At 45.2% G+C, this 23450-nt stretch overlaps 1 protein-coding gene across 4 annotated transcripts in view; it reads left to right on the forward strand.

Moving 5' to 3' along the window:
• Nucleotides 1-23450, forward strand: part of SPATA13 (spermatogenesis associated 13) — a 75715-nt gene that overhangs the window by 21959 nt on the left and 30306 nt on the right. For 2 of the 4 annotated variants that reach the window (XM_021379257.1, XM_021379275.1), the window contains exons 2-3: nt 9625-11418; nt 22884-23246. In XM_021379257.1, the coding sequence (XP_021234932.1) occupies nt 9625-11418; nt 22884-23246 (2157 nt within the window). Of the gene's footprint in view, nt 1-8109; nt 8234-8561; nt 8634-9624; nt 11419-22883; nt 23247-23450 lie in introns of those variants that run through there. The other 2 variants (XM_021379269.1, XM_021379265.1) reach the window with 2 other exon arrangements.

Here is a 23450-nt window from a genome sequence, read left to right on the forward strand (position 1 = left end):
TCTCTCTCTCTTTTTTTTTTCCCTGAAAGAGAAACATTGCAGAGATGATGATTCAATCTTCTTACCAGAAATGTGTCCATGAACGTTAGTTGTAGTTCAGGCCATCACAAAGATGTTACATTTGTCATTGCAAAAAGAGACTAAACAAAGGAAAGTGTTGATAACTAACTGAAAACACCCATGTGGTTCTGGAAGCACATGGCTGAAGCCAGCCTAGAAGCTGCCTCTGACTGCACCAAACCTGATGCTCCCCACAGACTGCTGCCTGCTCATTGTTTCCTTAATTCCAGTGAGACGCTCTCTGCTCTCACCTCAGGAACACACCAAAAGCTGTCATTGTTCAGGGCTTTCTGCCCTGTCTGCCATGGAGGCAATGAAGGTAAACAGCTGTCTAGAACCAGCTGGGTATTGCTGTTGCATCACATAGGGTCAATTATTCTCCCGAGACCTGTTATTTTATTATAATAAGCATCAGCAGATCTTATATAACTTCGCATGATTTTTCCCAGTATGGCTTTGCTCCCAAGGGAGCACTACCCACTTCACTTCTAAAGCACCTGCATCTCTTCTGGTGCCTGTGGGACTCTGCGTTCCTGTGGTGCTGCTGTGTCCCTGCTCCCTTCTGCAGAGCCATGTGAGTCAGGCAGGGGTGAAGGACAAGGCCTGTGCCTCCTCCTGGGCTATAGAGCAGGGAGCAGAACCACAGAATCACAGAGTCATAGAATATGCCTAGTTGGAAGGGACCCACAAGGATTATCGAGTCCAACCCCTGGCTCCACACAGGACCACCCCAAATCCAAACTCTGTGTCTGAGAGTGCTGACCAAATGCTCCCTCAGATCTGGCAGCTTGGGGCCGTGCCCACTGCCCTGGGCAGCCTGTTCCATGCCCACCGCCCTCTGGCGCAGACCCTTTCCCTAACCCCCACCCGCCCCTCCCCTGACACAGCTCCATGCCATTCCCCCGGGCCCTGTCACTGTCCCAGAGAGCAGAGCTCAGCGCTGCCCCTCCTCTCCCTGTGAGGAGCTGCCGCTGCCATGAGGCCTCCCCTCAGCCTATGTCTTCCACTCCAGACCCTTCCCCATCTTTGTAGCCCTCCTTTGGACGCTCTCTAATAGCTTTATGTCCCTCTTACATTGTGGCACCCAAACTGCACCCAGTGCTGGAGGTGAGGCTGCACAGAGCAGAGGGGACACCCCCTCCCCCCACCCAGTGGCACCGCTAGGCCTGGGGCACCCCAGGGCACAGTTGGCCTTCCTGGCTGACAGGGCACACTGCTGGCTCCTCTCCAATGAACTGATGCTGGGAAATAAAATACACAGTCCCTCGCTATGGCTCATGGAGAAAAATGGATGACACCTTCCCATTCCTCAGTCCTGAGCCATGTAAGCACCTGCTGCTGCAGCTGGTACTCAGCTCTTGTGCTTCTCAAATCCCCTTCTGTATGTATTTATCTTTCTATTTTTTTATTTTGTCTTCATGGTTGTCTAACAAGGCACCTTCATGTCCCTGGGTAACTTTGGAAGGCCGCAGTTTGAAGGAGAGAGGCTGGGACGGCAGGGTAATTATGTGGGAGGGGAAGGAGGCTAATGAAGAGCTCATAATAGTCACTCTTACGTGCTATTATTTCAAGTAAGGAAAATAGATACTGAATAGCTGTAGGACAATAAGATGGGACAGTGAAGGATGTGACATGTGGAGGCATGTGACATGAAGGGATGGGAGAAAAAGCCATGGAGAGAGATGGAAGAGAAGACAAATGGCAGCAGACTGGGACAATTCCAGCTTGCAGGGCTTGTACCCTTTCCTCTCAATTATTCCATATCACTTCAGTGCACTTCCATTAAACAGAAAATCTAGATTTTTTTTTCCAAGAAAAAAGAAAAACATGTTATAGGGAAAAAAAAAAAAGAATATCTTAGTAAACTCTTTTCCTTCTTTTTTTTTTTCTGTCTATTTTCCATCTCCATGATCACTTTCCTTCTTATCTCTTACACTTTGTAAGGCACAAAATAAAGGTGGAATTCAGCCTTCCTAATTGGTAACTGGAAGTCGTCTTTATGTCTCAGCACAATGATCTGTTTATTGGGAACTGCCCTTCTGTAGTACCAGCCATCTCTTCACATCACGCTGCTTGAATAATGCCTCTTGAGGATGGCCAGAAAGAATAGCATCACAGCCAGGCTCTTGGGGGCTGTAAATAGCATTCTGCCAGGCTGAAAGGCTGAGGCCATCATTAAGTTGCCTGCAGCTGGAGTGGTGTAGGTGGGTGAGTAAGAGCAACTGTGAGATGGGACAATGGTAACCTGGTACACAAGGGTCATTTTTCATTGGTGGTGTCGTTCCACTAGGCTATTGTGCTCACCCTAAATTGCATCTCTGTGTTCAACAGAGCTGAGCAAGCTCAGTGAAACAACCTCAGCAGAGCACATTTAAAAGAAAATGTTGAATGATTAGAGCAAAAAGCATAGTTTGTTGTGTGTTGTGATTTAGACCAAGCTGTGGTAAACTTCTACTTTGCTCAGTAATTGCCTTTATCTATACCGAACTGGTTGTAAGTTAAGGGCATACAGCTAAGTGAATGCAACAGGAACTGGCCTTTAGAAAGTAGTATCCCAGCTCCCTATGCACTAGCAATGATGGCTTTCATTGGGCAAATTAAGAAGTTAATCCATCAGTTTAACTCAGGCTGTCCTTTGAGTGCTTTCCGTAGCAACATGATTCATTTTCTGGAATGGAATTTTTCAGTGCCAGGATGACAGAGCTCTTGAATTTGGAAAATCCCTTTCAATTTGTTATTACTGATTTGGTTACAGATATACACAAATGGAAAAATCCTACATTAATTTCCCACACAGTTTACATATAAAATGGACAAAAATGATTTAGCTTACACAACCATACTATTCTTCCCTCATTTCTAAGCCATACAAATTGAGATCTTGATCCTGCGCCTATTGAAGTCAGAGGGGGAGTTGCCCTTAACTTCAGTAGATATATGACTCAGTTTAATTCCCCCTGTGGGACCTGTCAGTGTGCAGAGATTCCTCAGAGGTTAATTGCTTGCAAGAGAGTCTTTCCCTGGGATGTAAGAGGAAGGTGCAAATTTCAAAACTGCTGCATTAGCTAAATACTGCAGCCTGGGAAAGATATTGTTTAAAGCAGATATATCCTACTTCAGTAATTCTGCATCTTAATAATTAAATTCAGCCACTCATTAATTTAGAGGATGTGTTACTTCTTTTGCCATCTTGCCCAATATCTGTTGAAGTATAACAAATGTTTTCATTATGCTTTCCTGGAAGCATTTATTTTGGCTTTTTTTTCCCACTCTTTTAAGAGTACAATTAAAAAAAAAAAATCACTACTTTAAAATGGACTTTTAGAAAGTATTTATAAAAGAACCACAAAAGAAACAATAGAACTGTGGGAGTGGAAGAGAGGATTTCTAAACTAATCAGGGAGAATCATTCGTGTTTAGACTTTTCAGATTGAGATGAATGACTTTCTTATTACATAATTGTGCTCATGCTATTCTGAGAAAGCTAAAAGATACATCACTACTTATTAAAAGTTTTTGGGGTTGTTTCTTCATTAAAAATCTCAATATTCTTTCTCCCATGTCACATTTTTTGTAATCCTTTCCCACCTGTATTACACTTAGAATAATCCTTCTCATTCCTTGTCACATGCACATTAAACCTCTTTCAAGTTAGAGACTTTGAGCTTCTAAAACAAGCGTTTCATTTTTGTTGCGAGAAGTGTGATCACCATTATCAAGCCATTATTAAAAATCATATACATGTACCAATCCAGATTCTTTTTCTTGGAGTCCTTCTTTTCATAAATGACTGTTCTTGGTCAACCTCTCAGTCAGCTCCATCCTTTGTTACTCATCTGGAGACCGTCTGTGAGGCTGTAACTAACAGCATACATTGCTGGGTTTTTTTTTTTGCAGAGGAACCTGTAAAAGCGCAGTACATTTGTTCTTATTGACATTTTTCAAGCATTCTTAGGGACAAATAATATTAATCTTCTCAAGAATGGAAAAAGCTGGAGATGCCACTTCAAAAACACCTATTTTTTCTACCATAAATTTGGGTGACATTTTACTTTTTTAAGGTTGTAGAAAAACCTTTATACAGGGAGGAGTGATTTACTGAAATTTTGGTTTGCAACTTTGATGGCACTGTACCCTGATTTTCTTTGAATATTGTAAGGTACAGAGAAGTGTTGTTGTTTATATAGTCAAAAGAGTGGTCTGCCTTCTTTCTCATGGCAGCTCTGTAGATAAATTTTGTTTTGCATCATGTTACTAAATTTGGTGTGACTGCTCCTGAATCCTATATGCAGTTCTGGCTCCCAGCCTTTAAAAAATAACAATTCAGATTAAGAAAAGATTTGGGTAATTATTAGTCTGCAATACAGAAAGTTAATCCTGTTCTCAGACACAGCACACTCTTTTAGTGTCTGTTCTTCACATGGCACTCGTATGGAAGGACAGACTGCAACTCTGCGATTGTGCAGCAGGGAGAGGTAAGTTTGAGCATGCTACCATCAGAATTCCTGTTATGAATGGATTTGGAAGGTGAAAACTATAACATTTACTTTTAGAAACCTGACAAATGTCTGACTGACCGAATGCTACTATTCCAGTAATTTCAATTTTCTATGTATTCCTGTCATGAAATTTAGTGACATTTAGGGAATGCAACATGCAATTATATTTTACCTAATTGTCCAAACTGAGTGTTTTAGCTTGGTTTTGTAAGGAAAGTAAGTTCTTGTGAGCAAATCCTTAGTTTGTCAGTACCTTCTCCTGTAATTTCTGTCTCCTCAAGCAGTTATTAACAAGCTGGTGAGCTTTAGGTATATTTAAAAGGAGGATTCAGTCTCAAACTGATCAGAGTTTCATCAGTTTCATGAATACTGTTGGGTGGATAAAGGAAGAACCCAAAGTAGTGGCTCCGTTCAGTTCCAGCTCAGTAGCTTTTTCTGCTTTTTTATCCAGCTGATAGATGGTGGAACTGAGGATTCCCCTCCTTTGAGGGGACTTGTGGATTGAAAAGGCCCCATCTGGAGTACTGTGTCCACATCTGGAGTACTGTGTCCACATCGGGGGCCCCAAGCTCAAGAAAGATGTGGAGCTTTTGGAACGGGTCCAGAGGAGGCCATGACATTGATCAGAGGGATGGAGCAACTCTCTTATGAAGACAGGCTGAGGGAACTGGCTTTTTTAGCTTGGAGAAGAGAAGGCTCTGGGGACACTTCATTGTGGCCTTCCAGTACATTAAGGAAGATTAGAAACAGGAGGGAGACCGACTTTTTACAGTCTGATAGTGGTAGAACAAGGGGGAATGGTTTTAAACTAAAAGAGAGGAAATTTAGATTAGATATCAGGGGAGCATTTTTCACTGAGAGAAGGTAGTGAGGCACTGGCACAGGCTGCCCAGGGAAGCTGTGGATGCTCCATCTCTGGAGGTGTTCAAGGCCAGGCTGGACGGGGCCCTAGGCAGCCTGATTTAATGCCTGATTTAGTGGTTGGCAACCCTACTCATGGCAGGGGGTTGGAACAATATGGTCTTTGAGGTCCCTTCTAACCCAACCCATTCCATGATTCCAGGATACTATGAAAAGGCTATTCAAAAGGAATGTACAGGAGCATAGGAACATAAATTCATTGAAAACCAGGTTTTAATTGCTCTATTAGGAGTTTTTTAAGGGACAAGCACAAACCTCTAGAGACAGTAGGGAAGACCAGCTTTCAATACTGTTGAAAGCAGTTTTACAGTCGGCATCTGATAGATGCATCCATTCTCTCTTTGCCATTTCAGCCCGGAGTTCCCCCTCAGAGGCTTCTTTTTCCAAAGACCTAAAGCAGATACTTCCTATTTGCACTGACCTGAGAACATCCCCCAGATAGTCCCAAGGTGACGCAGATCACCAGAATCAAAGAATCATTGGGTTTGGAAGGAACCTCTGAAGATCATCTAGTCCAACCCCCTGCTAAAGCAGGTCCCCTCGCACAGGTTGCACAGGAAAGCATCCAGGTGGGTTTTGAACATCTCCAGAGAAGCAGACTCCACAACCTCTCTGGGCAGCTTGTTCCAGTGCTGCCACAGTGAAGTTTTTCCTCATGTTTATAGGGAACTTCCTGTATTCCAGTTTGTGCCTGTTGCCCCATGTTCTGTCACTTGGCACTACTGAAAAGAACCTGGTCCCATCCATTCGATTCCCATCTTTTAAATATTTATGAACAGTTGTGAGATCCCCTCTCAGTCTTATGAACAGTCCCAGGTCTCTCAGCCTTCCCTCATACAGGAGATGCTCCAGGCCCTTAATCATCTTTGTGGCCTTCTGCTGGACTCTTTCCAGGAGATCTGTCTTTCTGAGCTGGGGAGCCCAGAACTGGACACAGTACTCCAGATGTGGCTTCACTGGGGCAGAGCAGAGAGGGAGAATGACCTCCCTTGACCTGCTGGCCACATTTTTAATGCACCCCAGGATCCCATTGGCCGCCTAAGTCACGGGGGCACACTGCTTGTTTATGGCCAACCTGCTGTCTACCGGAACAATCAGGTCCTTCTCCACAGAGCTCCTCTCCAGCAGGTCAGCCCCCAACCTGTACTGATGCATGTGGTTATTCCTCCTCAAGTGTAGGACCACACCAGCCATGGTCATTGCAGACATTTCCAGTCTTACTCTCCATTTCCCTGTGCCCAGCACTGTAAAGCAACCAATCCAACACTTCACCCACTTGTTTGAGTCATTCCTAGAACTTCACTTCTCCAACAGGTATACACAAAGCTGAGCCAGGCAGGTGCCAGCCCTCTGCTGACTGCCCAGAATCCTGTGGTAACTGCCAGAGCTATTTGCTGCCTCATTTGACCTACATCCCTTAAGCCCATTTGTTTGCCTTTTCCCTAAATACACCTCGCCTTTGAGAGGACGTCTGTGCTACTCTCCAGAGATGTAATTACAGTGTGCAGAGTCACAGTCACAGTTCTGGAGAACAGACTGATGGCCCTCATTACTTTGTCAGGGTGCCTGTCCTGCTGTGAACTGTGCTCCCCCTTTGTCATTTCGCCTTTGACCCGAGTCACATTCAAACTGTTTTAGTTGTATCTACAAGTCCAGTCCGCGTGTAGGAATATGCTTAGACCATAAACAGTTTGAGAAGGATGTACTAGTGCTTATGTGCCTTTGCCGGGTATCCTGACATGGGGCACTTTTATTCTGCAGTATAAGAACACTGTTCAGACTGAGGATGAGAAGTTCACACTGCTATGTCTGGAGAAAAGCAGCAAAAATGTGTCTGGTCTAGGACAGCAGGGCAGCCTGGGAGCAGAGCGTGGCTCTGAGCAAGCTCCTCTTGGAGGAGGCTCAGGAGAGACCTTATCGCTCTCTACACTGCGTGAAAGGAGGTTGTGCTGAGGTGGGGGTCAGCCTCTTCTTCCAGGTAACAGCATTAGGACAAGAGGTAACGGCCTTAAGTTGCACCCGGGGAGTTTCAATTTGGATATTAGGAAAAAATTCTCCAAAAGAGTGGTTGAACACTGGAATGGGCTGCCCAGGGAGGTGGTGGAGTCATCATCTCCAGAGCTTTCCAAGAAATACGGAGAAATGCTACTTAGGGACATGGTTTTGTGGGCAGTATTGGTGGTAGGTGGATGGCTGAACTAGATGATCTTTTTAAACCTTTATGATTCTGTGATTCGAAGCAGTCCCTATCCACCATTTATGTCTTTAAGCTTAATAAAGCAAATACGTTTAGGAGAACACACTGACTCCTTCCCCAGCGATTGGCACTGTAAACACAGTGGGGCCTCAGCTGAGTTTAAATATCAAATAAAAATGTGCTTATCTGTTACGGATTGCAAGGTTACGGCGTATGCAGATAACCACTGACTATGCTTCGGTGGGACATAAAAGACCGCCAGGCATCCGGAGGCTTTATTTCAAACATTTGGGGCTTACTAGGGACACGTAACGAAGCGAACCCATGCGTGCTCCGTCCAACTCTCCGAGAGCACGGCGCGGGGAGGGGGCCGGGGAGCGGGGTGTCCGCGCTGCCGGGGGTGTCCCTGGAGCCGGGGGTGTCCCTGGAGCCGTGCCGGGCCGCCCCGCCTCCCGTCCCCGCCCTCCATCCACCGCGGCGGCCGCTGCCATAGCGATGCGGGAGCGGGCGGCGGCGGGGCCGGGTGCGGGCAGCGAGGCCGCGCGGCTGCCCCCAGGTAAGGGCGCGGGGCTCGGCGCGGGGTGGGTGCACGCTGCGCGCTGCGCGCTTCGTTTCTTTTTCTTCTGATTCCGACGCATTGCATTTGTTCTCCTCCCTCCCCCTACCGCCCGCCCGTTCAGGTGCAGAAAGCGGCTTTCTTCGGGAAGTTGTCTGCCGAGACCAGCGGCGGCTTCTCGTCGTTAGTTTTTTTTTTTTTTTTTTTACTGTTATTTTTCCCCGAGCGGTGCGGGCCGGGGCCCGGAGCTTTGTCCGCTGCGCGGTGCGGGGCCGAACGGAGCCCCTCCGCGCAGGGCGGGCTCACGCTGTGACCGTGTGAATGGAGGGGATTAAAAGCAGCGATGCGGAGGATCTCCGGCGTCTCTCTGAAACACGAGAAAACCCTTTTATCCTCGGAGGTTCGGAAAACTCCTTTTAAAGTTGCACTCGGGAGGGAGCTGCCGGCCCCAGCGCCGCCGCTCTTCGTGCGCTGCCCCGCGGCTGCCGGCCCCATTCTTATGGAGATGCGCAGCCCCGCTGTGCCCCGCGGAGGGGGAAGGGGCCGCCGCCCGGGGGGGCTCAGCCCCCGCCCCTCCTGGTTGCCCGGGGCCACCTCTCCCCCTCTCCGAGCCCCCAGGCCGCCTGACCCGGGTGCAGACAAAGAGGAGGAGGGGGCAGCGCTGCCTCCAGCGCTGCCGCTCCTTGCCGTAGCCTGGGGACTAATCCCCGCAGCCCGCTGTGCCCCGCCGGTTCCTTCGCCTCCACGAGTCCCCCCTGGAGGCCAGGTGGGTGCTCGGCTCCCGGACACCCTTCCCGGTGCAGCACATCCCGGTGGCTCCGTAGCGCCGTATTTGTCGCACCACCGTTGCAGCTGCTGGCACTGCCCGAGGCCAGAGCTGTGCCCCCGGTGTCACTCCGGGGTTACCTGCAAGGGGACAAAGGCAGCTGGGCGGCGTGCAGCCTCCCCACGGCAGCAGGTGTTGGGAGGACCTGGGTCTGCCCTTTTGCTGTTTGAGTGCTAGATGGTAGTCCACGGCCAAGCTCAGTTCTTTCAATGAAACTTTTCATCTGTGTTGCCAAACAGTTTTTTTCTCTCTAAATACGTGTGGGGATTACACGTAGTGTTCTAAGGTAGGTATGGTAATACTACTGAGCTTATTAGCTCATTAAGGTTTAGAAAAACAAGCACATATTTAAATTATTCTGGTCTCTTAAATTGCCAACAAATGCAACTATATTTTGAGGCTGTTATTAATGTCCTCTCCCTGCTGCAACACACCTTTGTGCGGCTGGAAGGAACTCCTTGAGCTCACCCGTGTCATTATTTCTTACAATGAGGTCCAAACTTCTTTTAGCAGGGGACTTTGTACCGAAATTTCCCTAATGGTCACCTTTGTGTTCTTGGTGCAGGCGGTGCAGCCGGAGGAGCTCAGCTCAGCTGGTGAACGTGGGAGCAAGAGGAGCTCAAGTGCAGCAGATGTGGGCCAGGCAGCGAGGGCAGCTGCTGGGGATGGCAGCGTGGCTTTGAGCTGCCCCAGCCTCCAGCTCCATGCCTACAGCATCGAGGGCATGACCACATTTCAGAATGGCTGTGGGAACGGCAACACCATCGCTTGTATTGTGATGGATAATAAGGAGCCTCCGAACCTCACGACCTCTGTCACTCATAATGGGGGGTACGGCACCGGTGGCGGCTGTGAAGAGGAAATACAAGATGAGAAACTCAGCCCTTCCAAAATCATGCGCTTCTTCTCCACCCCTCGGAAACGAGCGAATTCCAGCTCCGACAGGCCTCGCTCTCTCATTTTGATGGGCAACTCTTCCACATGGAATGCTTTATCTTCCATCAGGAAAATGGGGTCTTTCAAGAAGCTGAAATCATCTGTTCTGCAAGGGATTCAAGCAAGGGAGTGCCCCGATATCCTAAATGAGAACGGTGTAGGCAAACACAGCTCAAATGGGGCTGTGGTGAAAGTTCAGACTAACAGGTATTCCTATTCGGGGCCTTTGCAGGATTTCCAGAGTGCAGTGGATGGTTTGGCTTCCGACTGCTCTGATGCTGAGGAAGGCGATGAGTCCTTCCTGAGGAACACGCACCGCTCACGCAGCATCCGACGGGCTTACGGTGCCGGCCGCATCAACCTGCTTGACACGGATAAAGCTCAGAGCCACCACAACGGCACCAGGCCAACATCTCCTGTCCTCACAGAGCCAAAGATCTGTGAGATTTTGGTGAAGGACTCTGAAAACAACAGGATCATCTATCGGAGAAGCAAAAGTTCGGATAATTTGAACTTTCTGAAAAAAAGCTCATTCAAACGGAAGTCCACCTCAAACCTTACTGACCTCAAGGCTGCGAATGAAAAACAAATGCCAGCAAGGACTGTGAGCGTTACTTCTGCTGACTCAGACAAAACAAATGGGAACCCCGAGAGGAGATCCAAGCGATGGAAGAGCCCCATCAGGGCAAAGGATTTTGACCGAGTTCTGAAGCTTGTCAGTAATGTTACAGATGTTGCGTGGAAGAAGGATGGCCCTAAGAGCACAGCTCCTTCTCCCAGTGAGCAGTCCCAGAGAACAAGGTCAAACAGCAGACTGCATGATGACTACTCCCGCAGGGTTTCCAGTAGCACAGATTATGACAGAAAGAGGTGCACCTCCTCGGTATCTAGCCCAGATTCTTCTTCACCGGGAACACCTTGTCTACAAAGCCCTGTGGCTGCTCAGGATAAAGAGGCTGAAATGAATGTAGCTGGTGCTGAAGACAAAAACCTCAGGACATCTTCAGGTATCGCAGAATCAGATAGCTTGTCCCCTACTCTGAGTGACATCGGGCCATTTCCCAATGAAGTGTTTGATACGGATTCGGATGAACCGAAAGCCACCCAGCAATTTATATGTGAAGCTGAACATCCTCACATCCCTGTCAGGCCAACTGCTCCAAAACCTCAAAGTCCCAGCACGGAGAAAGTGAAGTGCAGTATGGATTTCCAGTGCCCAAACCATCATAGCACACTGTCATTGAGCTCCACGGAGAGTGAGGAGAGGGGTGAGGTTGGGCTGAAGCTGGGCAGGAATCCCGTCTGCTTCCAGGACACTGTGCAAACCGTGTACTATGACGATGGAAATGAGGACAGTGGCATCAGCAGTCACTCTCAGTTGAGCCTCAATTTAGCCCCTGGTGCAGAAGAAAAGAAGGAAGAGGTAAGAAAGAATGCAAAATCCTTTAGAAGTTTTATTTATCCATCAGGTTTTCTCTTTATTAATGCAAAACAATGCAAACAATGCAAAATAACCGGAATAGCACTGGCTATTGCAGCTTGTTATTGCTAAAATATGCTGACAGCAATTATTTTCTTTAATATATTCTCTTTGGAAGCTAACATTGAATTATTTTCCCTTTGTGCGTTAGCATCCAAGAAGGTTTTGGCAGCCAAGCTGTTCATGTACATTTTCAAGGGCAGCTTATTACACCCTGCAGTTATACCAGCTTGTCATGTGGACTTGTCAGATTGTACCAGCCCAGGCAGGGTCTGGCTGTGTATCTTCCAAGCCAAAAGGTCTCTAAGGAGCCTGTACATTTGGAAATAGAGTTGATTCAGTGTGAAACACTTCTCCTGTGGCAGCCTTGCAGAACAGGATGATATTTGTAGAGCAGTGTGTCGTGAAAGATATGATACAGAAGTTTAAACATTCAGTTGTTGTCAATGTTTTCATTGTGCACTAGTGGCCATGCTGAGTGTAAGCTCTTCAGGTATTTGCTTGCCAGTGTTGAGCAGCAGTGTGTGTTGCCACTGAAGCATTAGTGAAGCCACCAGCACCCCATTGTATCTAACAGATATTTCATACCTCCAGTAGATCAGTAGCTGTGCTGAAGTAAATGCAGTCCTAAAACTGAAGCCCTGTGGAGAGCCTGTGTGAAAACCATTTACAAAATTAAACTGCCAGAGCTTTTAAGCCACCCTGGTTTGACTAAATGTGTCATACCTCTTAGATATGCACACACTTTCTTAGATATGCACACACATAGCCTTTCATGCTAGTCCTACCATGTCTGTGAAGCCATCTTACTTTTAAAAGCCTGGCGAGGTTTTTACAAACTAACGGTGGATGGTTACAGGACTTAATGATATTGCTGGTCTGTTGGTGAAGAGCAAGTTTGCTTACTGTAATGCTTGCAACTATGGTAAGATTGGAAGATAAGCCCAGTATGTGTAAACGCTGGGGTCCTGGGATCATTCCTCACCCAAAGTCCCAGGGCTGCCACATCCATCCATTCATCCATCCACCCACCCATCCATTCATCTTTCAGTACTCTCACACAGGGGTGTGTGCAGGGAGACACTTCCACACTGCCAGGGAGGTGAGAAGCTCTGATGCGTCCATGTGCCAGTGGTGTCTCTCAGGAACAAAACGAGAGGACTAATGCTACTCATCTACCATCTAGTGGTGATCTGGGTTCATGACACAAGAGAAATTCAGCTTGTCCCTCGATTCCTCAGAAACCAGTACGCATCTCAGAAGTTCTTAAATGAATGGCTGCATTGGGTGGATAAAAGTTACTACAGTTTTAGTTTTAACACCACATTCTGTTATTATCTAACATGCAAGCTCTCTTCAGTTGTCTAGAGTATGCCGTGTGCACTGGTAGCAGCTGTTTGTGTGGGGGATGCACTGCTGGTGTAGGATGGAGCCCTTCAGGAGATGAGGGAAATGACACTGACAACGGGGATGGGTCATGTACTCAGCAGGGCTGCGACCAAACCCCATCCCTATGTTGCCAGTGCTGCGCAGAGCAGTCTATGTGCTGCTGCATGGCCTGAATGGAGCAGCTGCACCCAGATTTCTGTACTGATCCAAAAAAGCAATGTTTTTGGTGGTGGGTGCAGGTACAGATTGGAAGCATGAGGTGTGCAGGACACGGTTACTTCTGGCATACTGTGCAAGGGGTGTAAGTGCTGCCCTCTCTTCTCTCCAGACCTGCTCCCCATCCCATGCACAACCCTACAGCCATGGCACTCAGCATGAGCATGAAGCAGGAAGAGTAGTGTGGTTTCTCCCTGCCATTTCTTTGGAGGGTTTCCGTGCACATTTACTTCTCCTCACTATTATGTGTGAAGGTAGCTCAGTACCAGAGATGCCAGTTTTTTTTAATTGGAGCTTATTCAGCCCACAGGCACCGCGGTGAGTGCCACATATTCACACAGTGAGGTCATTGAGGTTTGAACTTTTGACTACATTTCATTTTTTAATTCTACCTCACACCTCCGCATTACAGAGCTGTATCCACCCAGAGCATTGTTTCCTTGACAGTCAGGTGCTTGATTTGTTCTCTGCAATTGTCTGAGATGTAATGCTGAGCAATGTAAATCCAAAATTTTAAAGACTGAACCTGAAGTTCATGGACAAATCTACATAGTTTCCTGTTTCACACATCTTTTTTATGTGGATTTCATGTAGAGGCCAGTATGTAAACATCTCTGTGGCTTGGAGACAAAGTGCTAAGCAGCCAGACTCACATCTCCATGCATGCCCAGATGTGGAAACTACCCAGCATTTCCCTCATGCTGTGAAGATGATTTCATGGTATTCTCACAAGGACATCTCCCAATTCATCTGAACTGGTGTCGTGTTTTTTTTCCCTCTGCGATTCAGGCTTGGCATCTTGTCACAGCTGTCCTATTGGCTTCACCAGAAGACTGGAGCAGGTGAGGTGTTTGGCCTCCTCAGTTGCTGTTCCCTGTTTCCCAGGGAAGAGCTGATTAGATGCAGCATAGGTCTGTATCTCACTCAACATGTGTTAAACTATAGGTGTGAGTCACCAAAGCTCATCTGTGACAGTCCGTGCACTACCAGTCTCTGCTTTTGACAGTGTCTCTCATACCCCAGTATGTTGCTTTTGAATTAGCATCAGGAGATGGTTAAGTTGGACTGTTCCACATAGTTTATATTTTCCTGAAGAAAAATCCTATGTCATTGTAAATAACAAAAGCTTTTCTTTGGGCTAGTGTATGTCAGCCATGAGCTGCAAAAACAGCACACTCTTCTGTGCTTGTGACAAAAAACCAACAATGAATTATTTGACATATTACCTAGTGTTTCGCAAGCTCTTGGGGCACCTCCTGTTTAAGTTGCCTTGCTGGCACCTGGCTTCATGTTACACTAGACTGTCTGTTACCTAAATGCAACACCTTATCTACACGACTGTAAGTGAATGATAGTTTATAGTGAAGAGGTAATTCTGCTGTACTCAGCTGGATCGTATTTTGCGTGCAGATTATATTTTAACTGCTCTAAGATCAATCTGTTGACTCACTTAAGTCCATGTCATGTGCAACATTCAGAGGTCCTACTTCATCCACACTGTGCAGTCCCCCTAGGCTCAGCTGTTTGCAGGGTCATATGGCTGTTACCTGCTGTAGCACAGGACTAGGATGGAGTTGCCGCTCCCATCTTTTCTTTACAGATCTCTGTGCTTTGAATATTGAGCACAGATAGCTTAATTTGAGGTAGAGCTCCTGGAAGAACTGTAGGAGTGAGAATATGAAGATTCAGCTCTGTCCTCAGTGTTCATCCTCTCACAGGGCCAGGTCAGCTACTCTTAGCTCCCTGAGCTCTTATTGTTGTTATTCATCTCCAGGTTATCCATGTGCAGTTTAGAATGTGACTTAATCAGCTTAATTGGTATGACTGAAAATGTGCTAAACTGTGAAGGATTAAGTAAATAAGTGTGAGAACTTCTTCAACTGAGTTGACTTCTCCCAGCAAGGTCCCAGCACTCTGGTGTCACTCTCAGTGCTGCTCTGGCCAAGGGACAGCAGAGAGCACTGTGAGAGGCTCTGAGCAGCATCTCTGATGGCAAACAAAGATTTCCATTAGACTGATTGGTGCTGTATTTGCTCTGAGCTCTCTGGGCTGCCTCATTGCAAACAAAATACGATCCTGCTGAGTACAGCAGAATTACCTCTTCACTATAAACTAAGCCTCCCCTCAGCTCCTCTGCTCTGGGCTGAGCAAACCAACCTGATGGATGCATAAGAGCAGGGTGCTGACCTGTCAGCACTGTACATCCATCCCAGCTTCGAAAGGCTTCCTCTGAACACCAGGAGCACTGCTGTGCTGTGCAGATGCTGGAGCACTGGCACAGGCTGCCCAGAGGCTGTGGAGTCTCATCCTTGGAGATCTTCCAAAGCCACCTGGACATGGCCCTGGGCACTCTGCTCTGGGTGTCCCTGCTGGAGCTGGGGGTGCGCCTGATGGACCCAGAGGTCCTTTTCAAGAGCAACCATTATGTGGTTCTGTGAGACTGTGATGTCTGAATGGAATGGAGGCAGCCATAGGGTTTCCTCTGAGCCACCAGTGCTTGCCCTTTCTGGCACCGGGAGCTGCTGCGGGTGCAGCTGAGCCGCTCGTGCACAGGGCAGCGGTGGAGCACAGCAGGCTCAGCTCCTGCAAACCCGAGCTCAACCGCAGTGGCCTAGCCCTCATGCTGTTCTCTAGGAGCTAATAGTTTGCAGACATTGAGTTGCCAAAGGCAGTTCCACCCACTGCAGGCTGCAGGCTGAAACTGTTTTTGGGACCGGCTGGCTGCTTGGGCTTGGGCTTGGGGTCCCACGATGAGACTGTGCTCTAGATGGGTGGGGAGAGGGGAACCAGGGAACCTCCTCCTGGAAAGATAGTTAGAAGTCTGATGGCTTTTTATGTTCCGCTTTGTTTGCAGAAAGTTCCACTTTCAAGCTGTAGTTAACGTCTGGCTTTTGAGGCTTGTCAGCGGATGTTACAGAAGCTGCAGACAGACTATTACAGTTGTTTGTTTCACCAAAGGGAAGATGGCTATTTTTAGTCCTCCTACGTGCTCTGGGGTGTTCCAAGTCTTGATTTAGAAGTTATATAGGGATTTTTTAGGGGCTGTTAGTGCTTGTACATTTTAAAAGACTCAAAAGATATCAGTGCTACGTTATCATGCACTGCACACTAGCTTCTAATTTAGATATTGCAGTAAGAAAGAAACAGCGTGAGTGCATCATCCAGCAATCTCCAAATACCAAGACACCAGAAAACTAGTGGAAACCATATCTGTTTTTAGCACGCTTGCATTTCATATGTCTGATGGGACAAAGCAAATACAAGTCCCTGCACCTCCCCTCTGCCAGTCAGCAATGTGCTGGCTGCATTTGGCTTTGGAAATGACAGGGGAGGATGAAGGAAATCCTTGAGGCTGAAGAACAGATTGGAATCAGGAGATCTGCTGGTCACTTCCAGCTCAGCTGCGCTTTTTCAGTGTCATTTGAATGACCAAACTGCTTTTTGTCTGCTCCTTATCTGTGAAATGTGAATATTACAGAAGTGAACTCAGTAACCTTTGTAAAGCATATTGGGAAAGCATTAGGCTCGTTGATGGCGATAAGCACGCTTTCAAGGCAGGTGAAAAGTAGCAAACCTGCATTAAAAATGCCTTTGAAACATATGGCCATCTTTGATTTGGGATTGTATCTATATAGATCTTTTGATGTGATTTATTAGTAAATTTATTAGTTAAAATTCCAGAAATGCTTTAATGCCAGCAAATCCCAAGAGCAGAATTATACACATTTTTTTCCTATCTTCTAAAGCTTCCAAAATGAGCTCTTACTGCAGAAGCTTGTGTTGCTAACAAGGATTGATTCTTAGCACATTAGGAATCAAAGTAATGTGATTTTACTGTCTTGCAATGCAAATCTTTCATGCATCTATCCAAAGAGCTCTCACTAGCATAGTGCCGCAGTATTGCCTTAGAGGTGCCCCTTCGAAGCAGTGCTTTGCAAAATTTCAAACTGTGGATCTACCCAATTTTGAAAAGAATTGACAAATTATCTTACTCTAATGGCTTTGATTTCCAGGCAGCTACAATTTATGCTAAAATGTGAAAGTTGCATTACTTCAGTTTCTTCTGCTTTGCTTGTTTGTATAGGTGTCAATGCATGTGGTTTTATATAGTATTTTTGCAGCTGTTTCATAGATCGTATTCCAATCTTATAGACCACAGATCAAATAGGAGTGTATATTCCAGGGACAGATAATCAATGCATTTGTTTAGGGTCTTCTTAAAAGCTAATTAAAAAGAGATGTGTGAGAGCCACTGGACTGGAAAGACAAAGGTTATGGTGTAATTGGCATTTAATGAGAAAGGAGTAGATGAAAATTTCCTTTGAATTGAATTGGTTTAATAATTCTGGTTGGTTTCTGATAGAAGATACATTCACTGACTGAATAAGTGCTTTTTTTTATACAGTAAAAGCAGTCGTTTCCATGATAACCACTGCTGTGTTGATAGCACTGGAAATTGTCAGTGCTGGAGGATCAGTGGAGAGTAACTGGGCTCTGATAACACTTTAGGACCTTTTAATAAAATTTGGAAAGAAAGCAATAAATATGCTTTTTCTAGGAGGCTCTGTTGTATCCGGAGTCTCCTAATCTCTGTGTTTGTGACAGCAGTTTGGTAATAAAATTATTGATCATGTCCATAAACAACCTCCTAACCTCAGTTAGTAGTGATGATAAATGAACTACAACTAGTGTTCCCCTGCTGCTATTTTGCAACAAGAAAAAGTGCAAAGGTTACCTTTTATCATGTTCCTGGGTGGAGACACGCTGCCTGGACTTTTACTTAGTAAAATGATGGTGATAAATTTATTTATGACAGCTAGGTCATGACCACTTGGCCCTTTACGTTTTTGCTAGGTTATATGAACTGAAAATCATTTTTAATACTGCTGCTAAGTTCCAGGCATTTGGCAGTTCCTGTGTTATACAGTGGCAGTTCCTGGACTATGCAGAAATACCAGCTATTTAGCAGTCACTGATGATAATACTGATGTATAGCTGTCATTGCTAGTATAATAAATTTATACAGTTTTATGTACAACTTCAAAATGAATACAGTAACATGCACTTGTGATGAAAGCAGAGATATCCACACAAAATAGCACAAATACTGCACTTTTTCCCTATAAATACTCCAGTATCTCTTTTTGATCCTTACCATTTACAGAATATGATCAATTACCCATCACATTTCAGCTTTCACTAAAAATATGGCATAATAAAGTATGTTAAAACTTCTCAGACATTCTTACATTTTGATTTTCTCACTTGGCAGAGGGAAGGGTAGTGGAGAAAGGAGATGGGAAAAAACTTTCTAGAGATTTAAGTGTCCCCTTATACTTTTATATATGTATAAATTATGAAGCGTTATCTGTGTTGGTAAATTTAGAACATAAAAATACAAATAAAAAATCCCCAGTAGGTGAGGGTAGGGCTTGGGAATGCAGATGAGCAGGCAAGGAGCCTCAGCTGTGTACCATGTTTATAACGTGATTTTATTTTTACTGGGAGCTTATTGGCAAAACTAGATCAACAAAAGCTCACACAGAATTGTTTGTGCATTACCTGCACAACAAGTGAACGAGTGGAAGGTATGTGTTGGTTTGCATTTATAGTTGGGTTTTTTCTTTCTGCAGCCAAGCATGTCTGTTGAGTATAGGATGTTATTCATGATTGGTATAATTGTGCTAGTGAAAGTCCCTTCTTGCAGTTTCAGGTAGTGGCAAATTTTTGCCATTTCAGTCATAGAGCTTGCATCCTCATAAGCAACACCAGTAGTGTACAGATCAAGTTATAGAGTCACTGAATAGAGTCATAGAATTGTTTGAGTTAGAAGGGACCTTTAAGGGTCATCTAGCCCAACGACTTGCCATGAACAGGGACATCTTGTGCTGCTCTGGAGAGTTACCCTCACCTTGTGTAACACTCCCTCTGGAGGCGGTTTTTGGTGCCAAATTTATAAAATACACACTGTAGTCTAAGTAGAAATCGCAGAACCTGGCTCGTATCCGGCTGCAATGGCTAAGTTAAGATTTCAGTGGTTAAACATCTGAGCTGATCTTGCGTACACTGGTGTTAATGAGTAACAAAGAATGCCAATGGCAACAAAGCTCCCATGAGTGCAGCAGCATTGTACTGGTGCCAGATTGAGGTGAGAGCAGAGCCAAGCCCTTGAAGCTGCCAGACCTGCACTGGGAAATCAGTCTGGGCCATGTAGAGGAGCAGTCCATCCTAGCTGGGCTTGGGCTCTGTGGTGCAGGCGTCTGTCTACCTGGGTTTCTCACGGCACCTCGAGTGAGGCTGGAGCATTTTGACCACTGGTTTCTGCTCCTGATGCTCCTTGTTTGAGTCATTTTGTATGCCCTGCTGATTGTAGGCCCCACAAATGCTGTAGTGTGGGAGCTCAACTTGATTGCCTGAGCATAAACACTCAGTGCTTTTGGAGGTGCCCCTGGGCAGTTCCCCCGCCCTGTCTTCAGGAGCTGCTTCAGGATGGCCCAGGCCTCCTGTGAGGCCTGCATTGCACTTGCATGATGCATGGAGCATGGAGATATTGTACATCCCTTAGGATGTTTAGTGACGAAATATTGGTGGTAGGTGGATGGTTGGACTGGATGATCTTGGATGCCTTTTCCAACCTTGGTGATTCTATGATTCTATGTTTGAAATGGCATTGGGTGACTGTGGTTAGGCAAAATAATCTTGCCTCAGGTTTCTACAGATTACAATGAGAGCTTTAACATCTAGCTAACATACAGACAGACACTGCAGAGATCAACGTTTAGGTGTGGATATCTGAAGCTGAATGCCACCCTAAAAGTTAAGAGGGACATGTTACATGGGAACAGGAGCCAATAAAAACATGTAGTCTGGACTGAAGTGTTAATTTTAAGTCGTTGTATCTGTAGAAATACTGCTGTCAGGAAAAAGAAAAATTGTTGAAATACAACTTCAGGAATTTAGCTGTCCAGATAAAATGTATTCATCTACACCAGTATAAATCAGTAGATTTGTTTATGTTTGCAGACTTAAGAATCTTAACTGAGGGTGTAGGCTAAAAGACAAGATGAACGATCTTGCTTGCTAACGCTGGTAACCCTGTGCCGTAGCCTGACTTGCAGGTGTGAATTTCAGAAAGCCTACCATGGACTCAGCCTTCATTAGACCTTCACTTCTCGGGAATCTTGAAATTCCTTGAAATTTCTGACCAGCACTTAGAATTCTGGTGTCAGTGCGTGACACTTTGATCTTTGCCCTACATTAAGTGCCATGCATATCTATACCTATGTCTGTAAAAGTAAAATATAAGCTCGATTTCACTTGTAAGAGATTAATCAAGAGAAGATCATTTGAGGTCAGTAGTGCTACGCCAGTATGAAGCTGGTGATAGCTGGAGCTTGCTTAAGTATTGGAAGCATTGGAGCCTATGAATTTCATGCTGGGTATTTTATTCCTGGCAGTCAGCGTCTCTTGATCGGGGCCCTCCTGCTTTAGTATGTCACTTACAGCAGTGTGAGATTATCAGTCTGGTTTCCTGTGATTTTTTGCGAAGAGAAGATTACTGTTTCTCTGTTATTACTATTCTTCAGTACAAGTTATGGGTGTAAGCCTAAAAATACATGTCCTTCAGGATTGTTTGTTGCACAGCAGATTAGTCTCACTGTCGTTTGAATCAACTACTGTAGGTGGAGTGCTACGGAAGGAGAACAGTCCTAGTCCTCTCTTTGTAAATGTTATTGCTCAAGATAAGGGTGTAAAAAGCAGATTAGGAGATGACATGTGACATGTCATTCCCTCAGTCTAAAAGTGCAGGTCATGGGATGAACTTTGCCTGACTGATTATGTAGGGAGTATATTTGCACTCGTGGTTCTTATGGATGAGACTTTGAAAAATAGAAATATAGAATGACTCTGATGAACTCCTGTCTCAGTTATTGTGTATGTGGAGACCCTTTACCTGTGTCGGATTCAGAGGTAAGAACATTATTTAACCTATCCTTTTGCTGCTGTGGCCTCTGAAGGGGCTCAGGGCCATCCTCACCCTCTGTGCTGAAGCTGTTGGTGCAGCAGCTGGCTGCTCATTTCCCTCTGAATGGCTTCAACTCAGCGAGTCGAGTCGTGGGCTGAAACCTACAGGGAAGCTCAAACGTTCTTGAGTGATAGCTGTGACGCCATAGAATTCAGAATTTATGAAAGGGCTGTATTTAGGGGAAATTTCCTGTCATAAATGGAGGAATTTAATGTAGAACAAAAGACATGGATCATTTTTCATACCTCAATTGTAGTAATCATATTAAAATACTATTTAATAATGCTGTCTACTTGTTAAAGTGGTTTCATATGGTGAAATTTCTCTTAAGCTGTCAAAATCTGCCCACTCTATCAGGTGCTTCAGGCTAGCAAGGGCTGTGCTGGTTGAAAATGGCATGTGGAGCAGAAAGTAACAGAGGATGAACTCTCTTATACAGGCTTCATTGTAAATCACTGGTTCTAGGCTAATGGTTGCTTTGAACGTGCAGTACCTGAAATACCTTCATCTCATCTAAAACAGGAACAAATGGTAGCCAGAGACAATAAAAATGTAGCCTCTCTTACTGGAGTATTTATTTGCTCTGAACGTTGTCAGAAATGCACTCGAGCAACCGAAAGATTCTTGATAAGGAAGTAGGCTGATTTTTATTACAAAATGTCAGAATTAGTTCATAATTCATATAAGAAATTACGGCAGGGTTCACTTACTCACAATGAATTGGAGTTTGTCACTCTCTCCAGCAGGATGTCATGCAAACCCAGCCCGTATAGATGAGCCAGGAAAGATCAAGGAAACACTGAGAATTTGGAAATTTAAGGCAAAAGTGAATATAAGATTTTAAGTGCAGTATTTTCTTCTCAAAAATGTCAGGAGTTTTGATAGAGAAATTTACAGCATCTTTACTCCATGTGGACTGAAGTCCTTCATAATGTTGCCACCAATAAGTATTTCAGTCAAGGCTGTTTTATTTCCAAACTTGCAGAACTAGTACAAATGTGATACCTATGGGCATTAACCTCAGTGGGCCAAATTGGCTGCTAAATACAAATGACATTTATATCTTCTTAGCTTTCTTTCTGAAAAGATTAATTTTCCTGTATTTGTATTATAGTGTTGTGTCACTCTTTCTGCTCTTTGTGACTGGGGAGAGAAGTAATTTCTCCCTTCCAAAATGAATCATTTCACAAAACCAATTTGCACACAGTCGCACAATCTGTAGATCTGACACTAGGAAGAGTGTGGGAAGGGTGGCAGGCGGGATGTGACTGCCCATTTTGGTTTCAGTATGCAGTTACCGGACATAAGCAAACCACACTGAGACTCACTGCTTGTTTCATCACTGGGTGAAGGTAAAGCAGAAGAAAAGGTGTGGGTTTAATCTTTTTTTTAATGAATGTTATATTTATCGTTTCTTATGTACATGAAGAAGTTCTACAAGTGCCATAAGATAGGACTGAGTGAATGCAGTATTTATGATAATGTCAAAAGGGCCTTTAGACATTGCAGAGGTCATAGTTGAGTTACTAATGGTATTAGTGATGTTATTTGCCAAAGAGGTGCTGCTGATGTAGTGTTAACCTTACACAGCACAAACAGCTTGTGATGTCTGTCCTTTGCAAAGTTACCATCTTCCTGAATTGTCAGCTCTATTTATTGTATTTATGGTTACGCTTTCTTTTTAGCAATGTTAAGTTGGTCTGCCATGTGAAAAACTCAGAATTGATTAAGTATCAGAAAATTCTGTAGCTTATTTGACTTGTTCACGTTTAAAAAGGTTGTTTCTGATGACCACTGGAAGAAGTCCCCATCCCAGGATGAAGAAAAGACAGACACGCAAAGGGTCACGCCCAGGAGATGGGGCTCTGGAAAAAGGTCTCGGCCCAGACCTCTCTCAGACTATGGCCAAATGTCAATCAGAAGTATCTCTATACCTGAAGATGCAGTTGCTATGGAGTCACAGAAGACAGACTGCACAGATGGAGAAAATCAGCCAGGACTGGCTTCTGTTGGGTCTGTGATCCAAAGCAATACAGTAGGCTACTCCAGAGGGCGAAAAAGAAGACCCATCTCTGTAATAGGTGGGGTCAATTTCTATGGAAGCGGTCCGGCAGAAGAAATTGAAGGTCTGCTGACACAAGTAAGATAGAGATGTGCTCTCTGCAAACTGCATAAGACCCTTTCACTTCCTTGTCTTTATCTTCAGCCTAGAAAATAGAATGGATGCTTCCTTTTCTTCCTTCCCTTTTGTCAAGCTGTCAGCATATACTCAAATTTCTGCTTTTCTTGTCACTAATTACTTTGTCTTGTTGTTAAAAAGCAAAACAGCATGGAATAAAACTGA

Source organism: Numida meleagris, chromosome 1 (assembly GCF_002078875.1).
Source record: "Numida meleagris isolate 19003 breed g44 Domestic line chromosome 1, NumMel1.0, whole genome shotgun sequence".
Classification (NCBI taxonomy): Eukaryota; Metazoa; Chordata; class Aves; order Galliformes; family Numididae; genus Numida; species Numida meleagris.